Raw genomic sequence first — 19,519 nt, forward strand, 5'->3', positions numbered from 1 at the left:
ATTTGGTGCTCACTCCACACTGGTAGCTTTGATAGGACGGTGTATGTGTGTGGGAGAGAGCGCTAGTGTGGGTGTCTAGGGTGGAGGCAGGGATGCCATTGACTGGTAAGAGGAGTTCCTCTTTCCAGTAACTTATTTTGTGGGAAAGATTCTGCATTTCATTTTGGACATGTTCAGTGTGAGACAACAGATGGGGCAGGAGCCGGTACCTTTGTGGACTGCTAATGAAAAAATAGGATGAGAACATATTTTTTGATAGAATTGGTAGAACTGTTTTCTCAGGTTTTTCCATATTTCCATCTCACTTACCTGGATTTCTAATTCTCTTGCTGTTCTGGCTTGTGACTCTCTCTTCCCTTTGACTCTTAAGATCTTTATGGTGGCCTCCCAGTTTTTGCTTTAGTGACTACCTGTTTGATTCTTTGGTCTTCCTGTCTTTGGACTGCCCTGTGGTTTTCAGCTCTGCCTGAACTGAACGGCAACAGGAAAGACAGGTCCAGAAGAATGAGTGAGGGAGAACTTGATGGTCCCTAGAAATGGAAATCTGAACCTTTTGAGGGTGGCATGTACAGTGGATTTGGGACTCACTTGCTAAAGATATGTCAGGTAAAGCTGGCAGTTAGGGGGTTGTCCAGGGAGAGAGAGTATAGTGAAAAGAGCAAAGACAGGATGTGTTCAGGGGGCTGAGGGAACAAGAGTGGCCGTGAAGTCACGTCCAGACAGAAACAGAGACCCTGGAAGGCAGGTGCAGATGGCGTGGAAGTCATGAGAAAGAGGGAGAGGTCGGCAAGTGCGGATGCTACTAGAGCAGCACTGTCTACTAGAACTTTCTGGTGGTGAAAATCTTCTTTGACTGTGCTGGCCGGTATTGTGGTCCCTAGCCACATGTGGCTGCTAAGCACTTGAAATGTGACTAGTAGGCCTGAGGAGCTGAAATTTTAAAATACCACTCAATTTTAATCCATTTACATTTAAATAACTACATGTGGCTACTATATTAGTGCAGGTTTGGAAGTTAAGCAGAATGGGGACTGAGAAAACTGTGGTTTGGCAGCTAAGGTTATTGGTGACCCCCTTTAAGCAATATTTTCAGGAGAGTAGGGTTGAGGATTGGATGGAATATAAGAAACCACAGGCATTGTCTGCAGGCTTCTCTTTTAGGACATTTGAAAAGGAAGGAATATTGGGGAAGATGTATTGGTTATAGTGACTTCTGTGGCAAAATGCCTTGAAAACCAAGCATGCTCCTGGCTTCCTCATTTTCTTTCTCCTTTTTAAGGGCAAAAAGAACTTTCCCAGGAATCTACAGCAAACCTCTCCTTGAATATATCATTGGCCAAAATAAGGTTAAATGGTATTTAATTTATTTCATTTACCTGGCAAGAAAGATTCACTTGCCCTTAGACCAGACAGTACACCCCTGGAAAAAAGATCAGTTCTCCACACTCATTTGAGGGCTAGGGGAGAACACAGGATGATGATGTTGGGAAATCAGCTTCGGGGTTCATTTGATAGTGTTTGAGGTGAGTTCTTGAGTTCTTGGTGGCTGAGGACGAGGCTGTGAAGCATGGACTCTGCAGGGTCAGCGGAGGAGATGAATGATAAGTCAAGGGGCAGGAGGGCTGAGAGGATGGTAAGAGCACGTGGATACTTTTGGGGTGGAAGCAGACTGATTGGTGAGAACTGAGGGTCTGAGGCCCTCCAACGACATCAAAACCATCAAACTAGAGCCTTGAAATAATTTGAAAATGATTGTGAAGGTTTTTTTTCCCCCTACCTGAGCATGTATTCTTTGTAGAAGCATATAGTGTTTTCCTCTTGATTGTAATAGAAATATGCTTTTGTGGCAGAAAATATAGTTGGGTGCAGAAAAGGTCTTAGAAAAAAATGGATATTTTGTCATTCAGACTAGTCACTTTATCATTTTCTAAAATCAAAATCATTTAAGAAATGCAAAATCATTTCTAAAATGCAAAAAGGCAAAATGGTTGTCTAAGGAGGCCTTACAAATAGCTGAGAAAAGAAAAGACGTGAAAGGCAAAGGAGAAAAGGAAAGATATACCCATCTGAATGCAGAGTTCCAAAGAATAACAAGGAGAGATAAGAAAGCCTTCCTAAGTGAACAGTGCAAAGAAATAGAGGGAAGTAATAGAATGGAAAAGACTAGAGGTCTCTTCAAGAAAATTAGAGATACCAAGGGAACATTTCATGCAGGGATGGGCACAATAAAGGAGAGAAATGGTATGGACCTATCAGAAGCAGATGATATTAAGAAGAGGTGGCAAGAATACATAGAAGAACTATGCAAAAAAGATCTTCATGACCCAGATAATCACAATGGCGTGATCACCCACCTAGAGCCAGACATCCTGGAATGTGAAGTCAAGTGGGCCTTAGGAAGCATCACTACGAGCAAAGCCAGTGGAAGTGATGGAATTCCAGTTGCTGCACTATTTCAAATCCTAAAAAATGATGCTGTGAAAGTACTGCACTCCATATGCCAGCAAATTTTGAAAACTCATCAGTGGCCACAGGGCTGGAAAAGGTCAGTTTTCATTCCAATCCCAAAGGAGGGCAATGCCAAAGAATGTTCAAACTACCACACATGCTAGCAAAGTAATGCTCAAAATTTTCCAAGCCAGGTTTCAACAGTATGTGAACTGAGAACTTCCAGATATTCAAGCTGGATTTTAGAAAAGACAGAGGAACCAGAGATCAAATTGCCAGCATTCGTTGCATCTTTGAAAAAGCAAGATGAAAGTGAAAGAGGAGGGAGAAAAAGTTGGCTTAAAACTCAACATTCAGGAACTAAGATTATGGCATCCGGTCCCATCACTTCATGGCAAATAGATGGGGAAACAGTGGCTGAGTATTTTTCAGGACTCCAAAATCAGTGCAGATGGTGACTGCAGCCATGAAATTAAAAGATGCTTGCTCCTTGAAAGAAAAGCTATGACCAACCTAGACAACAAATTAAAAAGCAGAGACATTACTTTGCTGACAAAGGTCTGTCTAGTCAAAGCTATGGTTTTTCCAGTAGTCATGTATGGTCGTGAGAGTTGGACCATAAAGAAAGCTGAGCACTGAAGAATTGATGCTTTTGAACTGTGGTGTTGGAAAAGACTCTTGAGCGTTCCTAGGACTGCAAGAAGATCAAACCAATTTCCTGAATATTCAGGAAATCAGTCCTGAATATTCATTGGAAGGACTGATGTTGAAGCTGAAACTCCAATACTTTGGTTGCCTGATGTGAAGAATTGACTCAGTGGAAAAGACCCTGATGCTGGGAAGGATTGAAGGCAGGAGGAGAAGGGGATGACAGAGGATAAGATGGTTGGATGGCATCACCGACTCGATGGACATGAGTTAGAGCAAGCTCTGGGAGTTAGTGATGGACAGGGAAGCCTGGCATGCTGCTGTTCATGGGGTTTCAGAGTCGGACACGACTGAGCGACTGCACTGAAAATTTCCTCTATGTGCGTATGGCTGCATGTGCATCTGTGTGTTTCATGCAGTGATGTGGTCGAAGCTGTGCAATCTAAATTGGGCAGGTGGGAAATGAAGAGATAGAGGAGCTTATGTTTAGGGACACGTGAAGGGTTCAGGGAAGACTTCCGTCAGGAGGGGATTTGTGCTGCTCTGAAAAGTTGGGTTTGCTTTGGCCTTGGTGGTAGGGCAAAGAAGGCTCAGGCTTGCCTCTCCTGCCTGGGCAGTGAGGAGGAGAGTGTGGCTGTGGCATTGGTAGTGCGTGTGTGTTGGGGGTGCTGGTGGGAGGGGAGGAAGGCTGGGTAAAAATGAGGTGGTCCATAGTATGGAGGGCCTCAGATACCATGAGAGAATATAGGCCATGTTCCAATAGCAATGGGGATTTGAGACAGTTTTGAGCAGGAGGGTGACCTGCTCACACTTATATCTAATATAGTTATAGTCTTACCTTCCTCTAGAGAGCACATACACTTCACATCCCAGGTCCCCAATCATGGTTTTGTGAGGCACATCCTCTTTGCATCTCCCTCTAGCATAGCACTGACACCTGCCATCCTTACTAGGTGGTGCAGTCTCCTTGGAAGTCCCCTGCATCCCTCCTTTGCCTGGTGTGTAGTGGGAACGCCTAGCTGCAAGTTAAACCTAGCAGAATCTCATCCCTTTGTATTCATTTCCATGACACACATTTAGAGATGCATGTAAATTACATAGTTGAAATCTTGTGTCTTTAGATCAAAACAGCCCAACTAATATTTTGCCTGTATCAAATGATAACAAAGTTCCATTTTGTGTATTCAGGAAGAAATTCCATAGTGGAGGAGCCTCTTTTACTGCAAATCATAGGACCAGAATCAAAGTATTATCTTGCTAACCAGGTGTTCAGTTCAGTTCAGTCGCTCAGTTGTGTCCAACTCTTTGTGACCCCATGAACTGCAGCATGCCAGGCCTCTCTGTCCATCACCAGCTCCTGGAGCCTACCCAAACTCATGTCCATTGAGTCAGTGATGCCATCCAACCATCTCATCCTCCGTTATCCCCTTCTCCTCCTGCCCTCAGCTTTTCCCAGCATCAGGGTCTTTTCAAATGAGTTAGCTCTTCACATTAGGTGGCCCAAGTGTTGGAGTTTCAGCTTCAACATCTGTCCTTCCAGAGAACACCTAGGACTGATCTCCTTTAGGATGGACTGGTTGGATCTGCTTGCAGTCCAAGGACTCTTTGAGTCTTCTCCAACACCACAGTTCAAAAGCATCAATTCTTCAGTGCTCAGCTTTCTTTATAGTCCAACTCTCACATCCATGCGTGACTACTGGAAAAACTGGGTGTTAGGATGTTATTTAACTTACTGGTCATTTTTATTTGGGTTTTCACTAATTTCTAGGTTTTCAAGCCTATGGCTGATGCTGCTGTGAAGATTGTGGAGAAAAACGGCTTCAGTGATAAGATTAAGGTTATCAACAAGCATTCCACTGAGGTGACGGTAGGCCCAGGTGAGAGCAGCACATCTTGTGTCGAAAGCTTTACTTGCTCTTGTGGGAGAGAGAAAAAGGTTTATTTCAGTTCCTGGGAGAGATGCACTCAGGTAATCGCACAGAATTGAGACCTGTCCATGTGCTGGTCTGAAGATAAGCGCTTCTCTATTAGTTTATTTCTCCACTAATTAAAATAAATGAGGAATGAGTAAACCAGAGCTAATCAAGTATATGAGTGTTTATGTAAACAAATGGAACCTTTTGCTTAAGCAAGTTGAAATACTTGTCTGGCTCAATATATCTGGTTTTGAGTTTGTTTGTTTTTTTTTTTAAGTTTTGAAAACTTTTATTTTACATACAAAGAGCTAGTATTATTTCCGCCTAGGGGTGATGTGCTGGATGAGCCATCTAAGGAAGTTCAGTTAGTCCAACTTAATGAAGCCGATGTCCTTTGCATACTGGCGGAAACACTGGCGGCACATATTGAGGCCGTATTTCCGGATCAGACCGTGCCGGTTTGAGCAGACCCGGCAAGAGCGAGAACCCTGGCCGAATTTTCTCGGATGGCTCCAGTAGAGCTGCTGGTGACCCATGTTGCTTTCTCAGTTGCAACGAGGTAAAAGGAACGAGAAAGCGTACACATGCGCTCTTCCTGGTTTTGAGTTTTATTAGACAGAAGCAAAACAGTTAAAGGTTGACAGTGAGAGGTTCACTTAGTTCCAGTATCCAGTCTCAGTATCCAGCGTAAGAGATTTGCTTGTGTAGCTTGGTCTTCGGGTTTTCAGAATATTTTTTATAGCCTGGGAATTTGAATCAGACTTTTGACATTTCACATGCTACTGACACTGGGAGAACACAGTGAAAAAGATTTACAAGAGAAACTTCTAGGATGAGGTTATGGATATTAAACATGCAGTATTTTAAAAGAAGCATCTACATAAATTCAGCATTTTTCTCACATTTGAAAAGCATTTTTTAATGGAGACTCTGAAATGTGCACAAAAGAAGGGATTGATATTCCCTTTATTTATTTTTAAAGTGCTCTGTGCATACAAAAGAGTGCACAGATCATCCCATTTTTAATCAACATTACTGGGGTATGATTTTTTGATTTATTTATTTGGCCATACCACACGGCTTGTGGGATCTTAGTTCCCTGACCACGGGTTGAACCTGGGCCCTCAGCAGTTAAAGTAGAGAGTCTTAACCACTGGCTGCCAGGGAATTTCCTATTGAGGTATAATTTATATAAAGTGGATGCACCCATTTGAAGTGCATAGTTTGAGTTTTAATAAATGTAAACACACTTGTTACCACTTCTACCATCAAGATACTAGAATGTCTCCATCATGCCCAAAGAGATTCCTCATGACCCTTTACAGGCATTCCACCGATATCTGTGGCCCTAGGCACTCACTGACCTGCTTTCTTCATTATAGATTAGATTTGCCTTTTCTAGAATTTTGAGTGAAATTGGAGTGTATACTTTTCTGTGTCTGCTTTCTTTTCTGTAATACAGTGTTTTTGAGTTTTGTCCAGTGTTTTATGTATCAAGTGTTCATTTCTTTCTGTTAGCATTACTTCATGTGGGTACGTTCCATAATCTGTTCATTCCTTTACCTACTGATGGACATGGGTAGTTTCCTGGATGGGTCTTTTAGTTCACTGATCTTTTTTTCCACAGTGTCTGATCTGCTGTCAAGCACATCTAGTGAACTTTTCATTTCTGATACTGTATTTTTCCTCTTTAAAATTCCCTTTGATTTTTTTTTTTTTAATAACTTCTGCTGTTCTTATGTGTTTGTGTGTTCCTTTAAATAGTTAACAGATTTATATTAGCTGTTTTAACATCCTTCTATTCCACTGCCTTTCTTTGTCTTTTCTGGGTTGCTTGTATTGACTCATTTTTACCCTGGTTCTGGGTCCTGTTTTCCTTCTTTGCCTGTCTATTAATTTTTATTCAAATGTTGTGTATATTGAGAGATTTACATTGCTAAGTGCTGAGTTTTGTTGTCTTCCCTTAAAAGCTTTGTCTGGCATGCAGTTGGGTTTCTTGCAGATCAGTTTGATCCTTTCAAGGCTTATTTGTAAGCTTTGTTGGCACAGGCTTAGAATAGTGTTAAGACAGGGTTTCTTACTTGCAGCTTTGTTGACATTGTGGGTTTAGTAATTCTTTGCTGGGAAAGTTGTCCTGTGCATGTGGAATGTTCACTACTGGCCTCTTAACTGGTGGAAGCTCATAGCATCTTCCTCAGCACCATTTGTGCCTATAAGAAATGTCTCCAGGTATTGCCAGATGTGCCAAGTGTGGGGTGTGTGCGTGCAAAATCTCACCCTGTTGAGAACCCCTGCTCTAGGGCTGCTTCAGCTATGCTAGTATAGCGTGACCTTTCTGGGGTCTCTCCTGAGTGCCTGGGTCATGGCTGATCAGAACTAGAGTGTTGCTCGGTCCTCTGAGCTCTGACAATTGTTCAGCTTATAGCTACATGGTCATCCTTTGCCCAGCCTTCTAGAGGCTTACCCTATGTGTGTGTGTGGATATATTCAGCAAGAGACATGAAGGGAGCCTTGCGCAGATTTCCGAAGCCCTTTTCCCACGTAGCTTCCTGTCTGACTCTCCTTTGCAAATTCCAGCTGCCTCCACTCCCCTGAACTCGTCTCTGCTATCTCATTCAGCAAGACACTTTGCTTGGCTTCTCACTATGTGTACCAAGGTCTGGAAAGTGCCTTTTGGCTAGAATCCAGGGCAGTAGTAGGGTTCACTTTGTTTCCTGCTGTTCAGTGTCCAAAAACACTTGTTTTATGTGTTTTGCCACGTTTTCTAGTTGATTATGATGGTAGATAGGTCTGAACCCAGTTACTCCGTTTTGACCCAAGGTGGAGAACTTGTGCCGTGTCACCTACTCTGTGCCCTCTCCTGTACCACCTCCAGGCTGTGTGTTGTTCACACACTCAGCTTTCTTAGTATCTTTCTATGTAGTGATTTTAACCTCAATAATGAAATAATTATGTAATTATATATTTAATGTTTCTGTCGCCACACGGCTGAAGCATCTTAAGCTCATGGACTGTGTGATCTTACTAATCATTCCATTCCATGACTTGGCACAGGGCCTGACATATGGACGAATTCAGCCATATTTGTTTAGTGAGTAGACTGTCAACTTTGCTTGGTCCTTAACCCCTGGTAAATGGGAAACACTGCAACTTTGATACTGCCGCAGTTCAGGCCTTCTGAAAACTCTCTCTTCCCAGGCCTCAGGGACATCTCCCAGTCTTCGTTCTCCTTCGCAGCTTCCTTCCTACTCCCAAAATGCTTATTTCCAAGCTTCTGTTCTGAGCTCTTTTAAAAAACAGCTTCTGGGTTTGTTACCTGTTCCCCCGAGATGGATTACGCACCAAGATGTGTAGCAGCCGACTTGGGGCGGCATTTATTCGTCCATCTAGTCATTTGGTGAAAACGTCTGAGGCCCCTGGAGTAACTGCCCCCACTCAGGCTCCCCCTGCACGTGTCCCTTTCTACAGAAGCATTCACAGGCTCTCAAGAAGTATTTCTTGAAATCCATTGGATCATAAAGCTCTGTTTTTGAAGCAGATTTGGACAGTAAATCATTTTAAGTTACATAATTGGCTTAATAAGTATTCAGAAGGTAGAATTGGCAGGGCTTGGTGATTGATTGGGATGTAGGGTGACAAAGAGGGAGGGTTCAAGCATTTAGCTGACGTTTGTTGACTGTTTTGGGGTGCTGCTAGGCATTGTTCTAGGCCCTGGGGTGCAGGGGTCGCCAGGCCAGCTAGGGTACCATCCCAGAGCTGGCCAGTGATGCCCATGTTTCAGGACTGTGTGATTGGTGGTGCCATTCATTGAGCAGAAACATTGGACAGAGAAGCAGGTGTGTGCGAGGGGGTGGTCAGCTTAGTTTGGGACAGTGTATTTCACTTGCAGTCTCCCTTGATATCAGAGGATGGGCAGTGACTTGGAGAGTGGTCTGTGTGCCAGGAGATGGAAGTTTCTTCTCAGCCTCTTTTCATGTCGTGCTGCCTTTGAACACACATGCACTTTATAGGAACTGGACAGGCTTACCTTTGTTATCTAATCACCACCACCATTCGAAGCAGATCTCGTGACCAACGCCTCTTTACAGATGAGGTGACTGATGGTCAGGACTGAAGGTTCAAGGTTAGAAAGTGGGATCCAGGCCCAGGACTCTATGACTCAAGGCTCATGCTCTTCTGCTGCACTTGCCTTTGAACTCTTAGGCTGTTCTTTTCTTGCATCACCCGTCCTTGTCCTCTGTGTAGGGAAGATGAGTGGGCTTTGTCAAATAATAATTCATGAGCCATTAGGAGTATATACAGTTAATTCTCCGTGATGAATACCCCTTCCAAAGTCAGTTTTGTTTTGGCTCATTAAAAATTGTAATTGTAGAAGTAAAATTACATTGAATTATGGAGGTTTAAAAAGTAGAAAAGCAGAAAGACCTTCCATAATCCTGCTATCCAAAAAAACTGTTATTTAGGGGATTGTTTGGCAGCAAGAAACTAACTTGATTCAGGGGGATTTAGTATAAGGAACTGGGGCCTCTGAATTCTGGATCTCAGTTGTATCTTTGGGTATCGATGGAATCAACCTCTCTCTTACTTTGATTTTCTCTCCTCTGCAGCCTAGAAGTATTTGAAGTACCAGCATTCAGTCTTTGCTTTTCATATCATTTTTGTTAATTTAATAGTTAATAGTTTAATTGTTTGTATCTCTGCAATTTGCTAGTAAGAGTGAAAACATTTTTGTATAGTTGATTGATTTGCTTTCTATTTTGAATTGTCTGTATTTTTACCTGGTGTTCTTTTGGAATGTTTGTAGGTTTTTTGTTTGTTTTTTTTAAATCAGTTTTACAAGCCCCTTGCAATATTAAATAGAAAAACTGAAAGAGTAGTACAGTGAACACCTATGTTCTCTTAAGCAAGACTTAATCAGTTCTTAGCATTTTGACATATATGTGTATACTAAGGTGGATTTTACTTTTTTCTGAACTGTTGGAAAGTCAGTTGCAGACATGATGACACTTCTAAACACTTTAGCATATATGTGTGCTTTCAGTTATAATGACCTGTTAACTTTTTTTTTTTTTTTACATATTTGTTGTAAATATTTGCTCTAATCTGTTGCTTGCTTCTGACTCTTCCCTTGTGTTTCTCAGATGGTGACATGCCATGCCGTGCCAACATCCTGATCACGGAGCTATTTGACACGGAACTGATTGGGGAGGGAGCCCTGCCCTCCTATGAGCATGCACACAGGCACCTCGTGCAGGTAGGGGACTGACAGCCTCCCTCAGGCAAATTGTTGTGATCTCACTTGGCTCTTATCACTGCACAATACTTTGCACAGCCCCAGCCCCTCTCTGTATCCCCTAGGGCACCTTTTGATTCCTATGAGATTTTGGTTCTCCTCAGTCATGACTTCCTCTTGAATGCTGAGTCTTAGTAGGTTAGAGTCAAAAGACTAGAAACTATCTTCAGATTCAGTTCAACAAGCATTCTTACACTGTGTGTAAGGTCTTCTAGCATCCAGGGAGAAGTATAGGATGTCCTTCTTGCTTCCAAGATCCACACCAGTCAGCACTGGTAAGGACTTGATGGGCCCAATGGAGAGGTAGGCAGAAGCACTGCTGATGTTTGGTTTAAGGCCAGTGGAAAAAGTCAAGGGTCAGGACGGAGACGAGGGCCTGTGCGGAGAGGGCGGAATCTGGGAAGGCACTGAGGAAAAGGAGAGATGTCCCAGGCAGAGGACCTGTTTATTGGGTCAGTGAGAACACCAGTCTGCGGTGCTTGTGAGCTCACAGTGGAGAATGGGTAGAGGATAGAAGGCCTTGAATGCCAGGCTGTTGATAACCTTGAGTGGTGATAGCCTTTGACAGTTGTTTTGAGAAGGGAAAGATATGCTGAGCATGTTAGTTCAGAGATGTTGGCCTTGTTTTTTTATGAACATAAACGGGGAGGTAGAGACTGAGGCAGAGGCCAGCTGGGGAGGCGTGTGTGTCTGCTGCTTCTGCCGACACCTGCCCCGTGGGCACCGTTCTCATGAGCCTGGACCTGTCTCAGCCTGGAACTCTCTGCAGGGGTGCTTAAAATTAGTGCCCCTGAAGAGAGGAATGAGGCTCCTCCCAAGGCAGTTGGGACCAGAGTTCACACTGCTCACGTGGTCAGCATGTGAGGTACTTACTCTGCAGATTCCCATACTGTGAGATGTCTCATCATTTCCAAAATACAGAATTCTTTGTTTGAAATTATTTTTTCTCTACATTAAAGCCATCAATTAGATGAATCCCTGAAATAGAGAACAAGGATATTTAGAGTTATGTTAATGTTGTCCAGTTTGTCTTTCTCTGATTCGTCTCATGATTAAAAGGTCCACTAGCAGCTATCCTCAGCTTTCTCTCCCAGTTGGCCCATAGCGGCCAGGTGTTTGCTGTCCACTCTAATCATTGTCCCCATCTGCCCAGCCTGAACTTGAAGGAGCTATGGCATCATGGTCTCCAGTACCTTGTCCCTTTTCTTGGAGGACATTGGAGGTCATGAAACTGGGGTACTGGGGCATCTGACAGTCCATGTGGTGTTGCAGTGGCCCAGGAATTGGTCTCAGAAGACACCTTTATTGGTGCCTTCATTTTGCTGGACACTTTTTAGGGTACCAAGAATATGATGGTGAGCTCCTGGCAAGGCAAATAGGTGGGCAGGTGGTCACAGTACGGCTTGAGGTCCATTCTGATGGTGTGTGGTGGGGTGAGGTCTTGCCCACCCTGGTGGGGGAAGGTGGGGAGACCCCTAGTGCTTGGTGTGTAGAGGGTGTCAGATGAATGTGTTGGAGGATTGGAGGGAAACTGGATGAGGGGCTGTAGCCACAGCCAAGTCGGCAGTTCCCAGTGAGGCCAGGAGGTCAGGTCGGTTGAGGATGGACACAACAGTCTGCTGGGCTGTGCCGTAAGAAAGTTCTAGTGTTTGGGTGAGAGCTGCACTGAAGGGAAGCTCTGAGCCTGGTGCTAGGATTTCTGTTTAACAGGAAGACTTAGACTCTTTCTTCAAAGTCTGTGTGGGAGTTAATCAGCATGACAATTAAGGTTTATTTTTGAAATATTCAAGAGTGTCAGGTAACTAGGAACTTAGCTGACATAAATCATCTTAGACATAACATGTGTCCTTTATGCAGTCTAGTTTCTTACCCAAGGGGACTGGGCTGAAAACAGTTCACTGTCCTAATAGTGATAAGGCATTAGATGTTACTAAACTTGCCTCATATTAGGAAATAAATCTCTTTTGCTCAATGGGAATTACTGTGGGTCAGTGTAACTGGTTATTTTTTTGTTCTTTTGTTTTACTTTTTGAATATAAACTTAGGCAAATTGTGAAGCAGTGCCTCACAGAGCAACTGTCTATGCGCAACTGGTAGAGTCCAGGAGGATGTGGTCGTGGAATAAGCTGTTTCCCATCCGTGTTGAGACCAGCCGTGGAGAGCAGGTCATCATCCCCCCCTTGGAACTGGAGAGGTGCCCTGGCGCACCCTCTGTCTGCGACATTCAGCTAAACCAGGTGTCACCCGCTGACTTCACCATCCTCAGCGACGTGCTGCCTATGTTCAGGTACCAAGGAGCCACCCAGGGTCATGGCGCTTGGAGACACTTGGTGGAATTGGGTCTTTGGCAGTCGTTTTTGTGTTCATTTTGACATCAGGAGTCCATTGCAAACAAGTCTCATTGCAGGTGAGGTCACCATAAAAGCTTAAAAATTGACTGTGTGAGCTTAAAATCTGCCTCAGTTCCCAAATGTTCTTCCACAGTGTGGACTTCAGCAAGCAAGTCAGTAGCTCAGCAGCCTGCCATAGCAGGCAGTTTGAACCGCTGGTGTCTGGCCAAGCTCAGGTGGTTCTCTCCTGGTGGGACATTGAAATGGACCGTGAGGGGAAGATCAAGTGCACCATGGCCCCCTTCTGGGCACATTCGAACCCAGAGGAGCTCCAGGTAAGAGGCAGGAGCTGAACACATTTTCATGGAAATCAGGAAGTTGTCATCCACTTTTGGTCCTTGGAAAGGAGCATGTTGAGTCTTAGATTCAAAAGCATTTAGAGACAGAAGGGACTGAGTTCATGGTCAGTACCAGTGGTCACAGTGAACCACAGGGCAGCTTTTGTGTGCTGGCTCTCCTGTGTCTTGGCACAGCTACTATTAGACCTGGCCCCTAGAGTAATCCCAGGGGACCTCAGATTAGCTTGCAGTAGAGAACCACTCTGGGAGATACAAACTCAGGGAGATAGTGAAGGACAGAGGAGCCTGGCCTGCTGCAGTCCTCGGGGTTGCAAAGAATCAGACACGACTTAGCAACTGACCAGCAGAGAACAGCAGCCTGTCTACAGCCTCATTTTCTGTGACCTTAAAATCTACCTCCTTCAGCTCGATGGAAAGTGGGGAGGATGTGATATACAGAAAATGAAATACATATTTTATTCTTCTTTAATGTGTGGAAAGCTGTTCAGCCTCACTCATAAGAACCATGCAGATTTAAAATGCAGTGAAATACCATTTTTCACCTGTTAGTGAATAAAGTTCAAAGTCTGCAGACTGTTGGTGGAGCTGTGGGGCAGAGCAGGAAAGTGATGGTCAGAGCGTCACAGAGTACAGTGAGACCCACAGTGTGGCAGGATGGAAAGTGATGCCACTTCTAAATACTTAGGCTCTGGTTGGATCTGCCTGTGTGTAGCATGGCATGTGTACCAGGATGCTCACTGCAGCCCTGCTCTGATGGAAAAGACTGGAACAGCCTAGAGGCCACCAGCAGGGACCAGCTAAGTCAGTTCTCCTGCATGCTCAGAGGGCAAGGTGGCTCTCTGCACTGGTGTGGAACTGTCTCGAGGATAGATCAAGTGAAACAATGAGAGGTACAGAATAGTGCATATGGTGCGATTGTGGGAAAATAATGTGTGTGTTTCTGAGTGTATATGTGTGGTGTGTGTATATGAGGGTATCTTTGGAGGAATTTACAGAAATTTGTAAAAAAGTTTGCTTCTGGGAAGGGGGCTGAAGGTGAGGGGTGGAAAGGAAGCTTACTTTCACTCCATGAGCCTTTTATATCTTGAATTTTCTCTCATGTGCATGTTATCCACCCCTCTATACACATTGGAGCTTCCCAGGTGGCACTAGTGGTAAATAGTCCACTTGCCAATGCAGGAGACACGACAGACTTGAGTTTGATCCCTGGGTCAGGAAGATCCCCTGGAGTAGGAAGTGGCAACCCATGTCAATATCCTTGCCTGGAAAATACCATGGACAGAGAAGCCTGGTGGGCAGCAGTCCCTGGGGCTGTGAAGAGTCGGAGATAACTGAGCACTGTGTACACAGGGAGGAGAGTGGGAAAGGTGCTTCAGGGCCAGGAATCCAGTCTTCCCTCCACCTGGGAGGCCTTGGGACCAGCCTCTGTGTATTCTGATTTCAGTTATCGCTTGCTAGGCACTGGCTTTATTTTGATTGCTCAGCTGATGGTTCTGGGTGTACACATGGTGACTTCATGGAAGGCCTTAGCATCTCCCCTGAGTTTCTGCTTAGGTCACAGGGTCATGACTGCTGCAGGACTTCAGTCAGTCCTCCTGGGCCCTTGAGCTGCCCCAGCTCGACTCTTCACAGCCTCAGTCCACTGCAGGCTGAGAGAGAGAGAGAGAGAGAGAGTGTGTGTGTGTGTCTTGTCTGTCTGTCTGTCTGGTACAGGTTGGGGCGGGGAAGAATTCTCCCACAGAATTCAGATTGCCACTGGGCTGCTTTCTTCTTCTCTAGCATAAGAATTTCATAAAAATGTTAATAATTCTCATTTACATATCTTCAGAGTGTTCCTATGTATAGTTTCTCCCTGAATCCTCATATAAGACTCCCTGGGTAACCACAGAGAGCCTGGCCCAGTGAGGGGAGCAGGACCTCGTGTCTAGGTAACGGTGGTGGGTGCTTTTCCCCAGGTCTCCTGGCTGTGGGGCTTGTGTCATCCCTCTGCCAGTGGTGACTTTGGGACTGTTTAGAGTTTGAAGAGCTGCTAATGAATCTCCCTCATAACTTCACTGAGCTGCCCTTGATCAGCCTCAGACAGTGGCTTCTGTCACAGCTCTATAGCATTCGGACCTGGGAGTCTGGTGTGTGGGAAGGACCTGGTGACAGGGAAGTATCGCCGGGGCCTGGGAGGGGTCGGGGAAGGCATAGTAAAGAATGAATAACAAGTTTTAGAGAATCTTTTTTCCCCCTCCTTGTTACTGTTTATTATCCCCAGAGTGTATCTGGTTAGATTTGATTTCTAACTTTTACCTTCAGGGGTTTCCCTTGTGGCTCAGCTCATAAAGAATCCACCTGCAATGTGGGAGACCTGGGTTCCATCCCTGGGTTGGGAAGATCCCCTGGAGAAAGGAAAGGCTACCCACTCCGGTTTTCTGGCCTGGAGAATTCCAGAATTCCATGGACTGTATAGTCCATGGGGTTGCAAAAAGTCAGACATGACTGAGTGGGTTTCACTTTCACTTTTACCTTCAAATAGACATCTTAGAGAGATAGGAATGGCATTCACCGGACTTTAAGTTAAATTCAAGACCAGGTAGGATAGAATGTTTTAACTGAGGAAAAAAAAACCACAACAAGAGAGTTGTGAGTTAAGTTTGATTTGAAGCCAAGTAGGGATTATAGCCTCTAAGATAGCTCTGAGGAGCTGCTCTGAAAGAGGAGGAGGAGTGTGTGTGTGTGAAGATCAGTATATATGTGATTTTAACGAAAGGGAGATACTTGCAGTTAAGTACACATTCTGGCAGAAGGTTGTTGCCAGTCATCAGGTACAGATATCTCTGTTAATGAATTTAGTGCTTTTCTGGATATGAGAAGATACAAGAATTTGGGTTCATAAGATTTTCTGAAAATATCTAACTATCTGAAGCCGTGTTCTTTTGAGTTTTTCCCAGAGCACTGACTCTCTCATTCCTGATTGCCACCCTAAACTCCTTTCAGGATATGTTGAAAGTCAGGGACTACAGTGGTTAGTGACTTCATTCTTATAGAACCAGTGGTGAACAAACAGTATTTAGTTGCTAAATGCCCTCCTGAGAAGTGGTGCTGACTCTTTTTCCAATTTTTTATTTTGAAAATTTTGAATCCATAAAATAAGTGAAAACGAACATCAGTATGCCCACTACTTAAATTTACCAGTTGTTAATGTCGAAGAGTTGACTCACTGGAAAAGACCCTGATGCTGGGAGGGATTGGGGGCAGGAGGAGAAGGGGACGACAGAGGATAAGATGGCTGGATGGCATCACCGACTCAATGGACACGAGTTTGAGTAAATTCTGGGAGTTGGTGATGGACAGGGAGGCCTGGCGTGCTGCGATTCATGGGGTTGCAAAGAGTAGGACATGACTGAGTGACGGAACTGAATGTTTACCATATTTGTATTCTTTCTCCATCCTTCCAACTCCACCCCTTCCCCCCCACCCCTGACACACACACAGACATACCCCTCACTCACACACACACACACACACACTGCAGCCCTAAAGCCCACAGCGTTCATGAAGTTTTCGGGCCTTTGGCTTCTCTGACTTGAAAATTTTCTTCCTTATCTCTTTGGCCACAACAGCTACGTGTAGTTCACACAGTGGTCTCTCAGCGAATTGGTTTCTGGCTTGGGTTTTGGCCCCTGGATTTTTGATGCATTGCTCTTGTTGCAGCTTGGTGACAACTGGTTCTCTTCCTGTTTCAGTGGCGGGACCACTGGATGCAGTGTGTGTACTTCCTGCCACAGGAGGAGCCCGTTGTCCAGGGCTCAGCCCTCTGCCTGGTAGCGCACCACGACGACTACTGTGTGTGGTACAGCCTCCAGAAGACCAGGTGTGCCTCCGGCCTTGTGGGGTGGGACACTAGGCTTGTGATATTGTGGGTTCATGTAAATTCCCTCTATGGACCCTGTAGAGGTTTGAGTGGGCACATTTGTATCTGAACCAAATAAGGGCAAAAGTTTGTGGCTGGGTCCCTGTTTGTGTGTACTGAGAGGAGGCTACCCCGGTGGTAGGACCCCCATTTGGGGCAGAAATATATATGAGAAGTCTTGAATTGGAGGGCCTCTGACCTCTAAGGCCCACTCAAGAGCCAGTGCCTAGACTCATGTCCCCTGGAGGACCATGGACGTGTCCCTTGCCCACCTTGATTTCCCTGGTGTAGGTCCCCGTGCTGTGCCGTCATGCTCGCCATTGCCTAGCAGGTCCTCATCCTATATTTGTTCATTTTCTGGTCCAGTCCCGAAAAGAATGGGAGAGTCCACCCAGTGCGCCCCGTGTGTGACTGCCAGGCTCACCTGCTCTGGAACCGGCCTCGGTTTGGAGAGATCAATGATCGGAACAGAACTGATCAATACATCCAGGCCCTGAGGACGGTAAGTGTCCAGCCCTTTGGGTGGTCACAAGCCAGAAGGGGTTTGTCCTGTGGACCCCAGCCCACTGCTCACTTATGATCAGTTGTTTTGTCTTCTGTGCTCTCCTGTCTGTCCACGAGTGGCTTCAACTGGCTCCTACTGGGTGGGCGTTTGAGCTGAGGCTAGGAGCTTGTTTCTGGATCAATAGGGGCTTGTTCTCTGCTCTTCTATGGGAGCCTCTCCCTAGCCCTTGCTGTTGTCCCTCTGGACACTTTGCCTTTATGGTCACCAGCAATTCCTTTGGTGATCCTTGAGGGTTCAGCCACCCCATTATTCTTCTCATTTGCTGTTTTCTTTCTAAAATTTTCTAGATTGTAAATCTGGTCATGTAGCTTTTCTGGAAAACCTTTGCTCCCTGCTGCGTATAGAAGGGGTCTCTCAGCCTGGGGACCACACACAAGGTTTGGATAGAGGGTCTCTGGACCCCTTGGAGTTGTATGCAGAAATATGTGTGCATGTATGCACATGCCTGCATTTGGGGGAGTGGGGAAGGAGGATCCCAGACATTCTGAGTTTCTCTCAGAGGGATCTGTGACTCACAAAGGCATCCCTGATTTGAGGAGTCATTCGACATGCCTGTGGCTATCTGTGCTGTGACTTCACAGGGAAGAGGCCTGTGGTCATGCACTGGGGGGTGGCCTCCGATAAACAGGGCAGGCCTTCAGTGGGGCCTTCTAGGATGGCTTGAGGAGAGTCTCCTGACAGTGGGGTCTGAGTGGGGAGAGGTGAGGCAGAGGGTGTGTTGGAGGGTGAGCTGGTTGCCACCGGGGCCTGGGAGGCACTATGACTGTTGTTGGGGCACAGGAAGATGCAGCCAGGCCATGTGGGCGATGGAGTGAGGAGGAGATGGGATTGAATGATCACAGAGTAGGTTAGGGGGTCAGATGGAAAATGTGCCTGTCAGTTTGTCAACAGGAATTTTCTCAACATTGTAAGAAAATCTGTGCTGAGGTTGCTCTTTTCCTGCAGGTGCTGAAGCCAGACAGTGTCTGCCTGTGCGTCAGTGATGGCAGTCTGCTCTCCATGCTGGCCCATCACCTTGGGGCAGAGCAGGTACTGGCCGTGTGCCTTCTGCCAGCTTCCTGATGACGCTCTTTAGTCACAGTTTTGTGACTAAAACTCTTTGCAAGTGCAGCCGCCACAGACGTTGTGGGTGTGCTTGGGTTGGTGTCTGAGGGGTTGTTGCCTCATGTGCAGGTGGGAGTCAGGCTGTAGCTGTTGCCCTGTAGCTGCAGCTCCTGAGTCTGAACCCGGGGTCAGCACAGAATGTTGTACTATCCAGGGGGATTGTGAGCACAGATGTAGTTGGTTAGGTATTGTCCTTTGCTTTGGAGTTGCTTTTCATGTGGGATTGTGGTTTCCCAACCAGGGATGGCACCCATACCCCCTGCATCGGAAGTGTGGAGTGTTAACCCCTGGACCACCAGCGAAGTCCCTGGAGTTGCATTTTAATCTGTATTTACTTTCTCTGTTGAGTGCATCTCTTACAACTAATAGCATGATATTCTCTTTAGGTATTTACAATAGAGAATTCAGCAGCTTCTCATAGACTGATGAAAAAAGTAAGTGATAATTGTCGTTATTGAAATAATGTGGGGACCTGTGGGGCTTGCCTTCCTGAGTCTGGGATCAATTGCTTTGAATCAGTGTCAGTGTCAGTGCCGAGGGAACTGGGGGGAGTAGCAGCTGCCAGTGACTCTCTCATGACTCCTGAGTCGAGAGCTGGCCTGAAAGTCTTCTGGAGCTGTTGTTGAATAGCAGCGAGCAAAGTTTAGACTCTACTTTGTGTTTTGTGGCTGAAGAAGTGTAGGCTTTTCTCCTCACTTCACTTAAGACCAAAAAACCAAAACTCCTTGCAGTGATAGAACTAAAGTTATTGTTTCTGGGGCACCAGCACCCAGGGAGTCACTGCTCACAAGCTGTCCTGACTGCTTGGTTCTGTGCTGGTGTTTCACATCCTGGCCAGTGACTGGTTTTGATTTCCTTTTGAAGGATAACCCACCCCACCAGGACTACAAGCCTACTTCTGAGCCTTGTCAGTGTGCCTGCAAGAGACATTTCTATTGCTCTTAAGACATTTTGCTCA

At 45.5% G+C, this 19,519-nt stretch overlaps 2 protein-coding genes across 4 annotated transcripts in view; one reads left to right on the forward strand and one right to left on the reverse strand.

Annotated features, from left to right (window-relative positions):
• PRMT7 (protein arginine methyltransferase 7) overlaps nucleotides 1-19,519 on the forward strand; it is a 39,570-nt gene that overhangs the window by 13,481 nt on the left and 6,570 nt on the right. For all 3 annotated transcript variants that reach the window (XR_006340518.1, XM_043898892.1, XM_043898891.1), the window contains exons 5-12: nucleotides 4,865-4,973; nucleotides 10,154-10,266; nucleotides 12,351-12,592; nucleotides 12,790-12,970; nucleotides 16,726-16,853; nucleotides 17,259-17,394; nucleotides 18,403-18,486; nucleotides 18,948-18,995. Coding sequence is in view for 2 of the 3 variants with exons in the window: in XM_043898892.1 (XP_043754827.1) it covers nucleotides 4,865-4,973; nucleotides 10,154-10,266; nucleotides 12,351-12,592; nucleotides 12,790-12,970; nucleotides 16,726-16,853; nucleotides 17,259-17,394; nucleotides 18,403-18,486; nucleotides 18,948-18,995 (1,041 nt within the window). In the remaining variant the exon portion in view is untranslated. The remainder of the gene's footprint in view (nucleotides 1-4,864; nucleotides 4,974-10,153; nucleotides 10,267-12,350; nucleotides 12,593-12,789; nucleotides 12,971-16,725; nucleotides 16,854-17,258; nucleotides 17,395-18,402; nucleotides 18,487-18,947; nucleotides 18,996-19,519) is intronic.
• On the reverse strand, nucleotides 5,284-5,582 carry LOC122691883 (40S ribosomal protein S29). Its single transcript, XM_043898914.1, has one exon. The coding sequence runs from the start codon at nucleotides 5,546-5,548 to the stop codon at nucleotides 5,378-5,380; it is 171 nt and encodes a 56-aa protein (XP_043754849.1). The 5' UTR covers nucleotides 5,549-5,582; the 3' UTR covers nucleotides 5,284-5,377.

This window comes from Cervus elaphus, chromosome 4 (assembly GCF_910594005.1).
Source record: "Cervus elaphus chromosome 4, mCerEla1.1, whole genome shotgun sequence".
Lineage (NCBI taxonomy): Eukaryota > Metazoa > Chordata > Mammalia > Artiodactyla > Cervidae > Cervus > Cervus elaphus.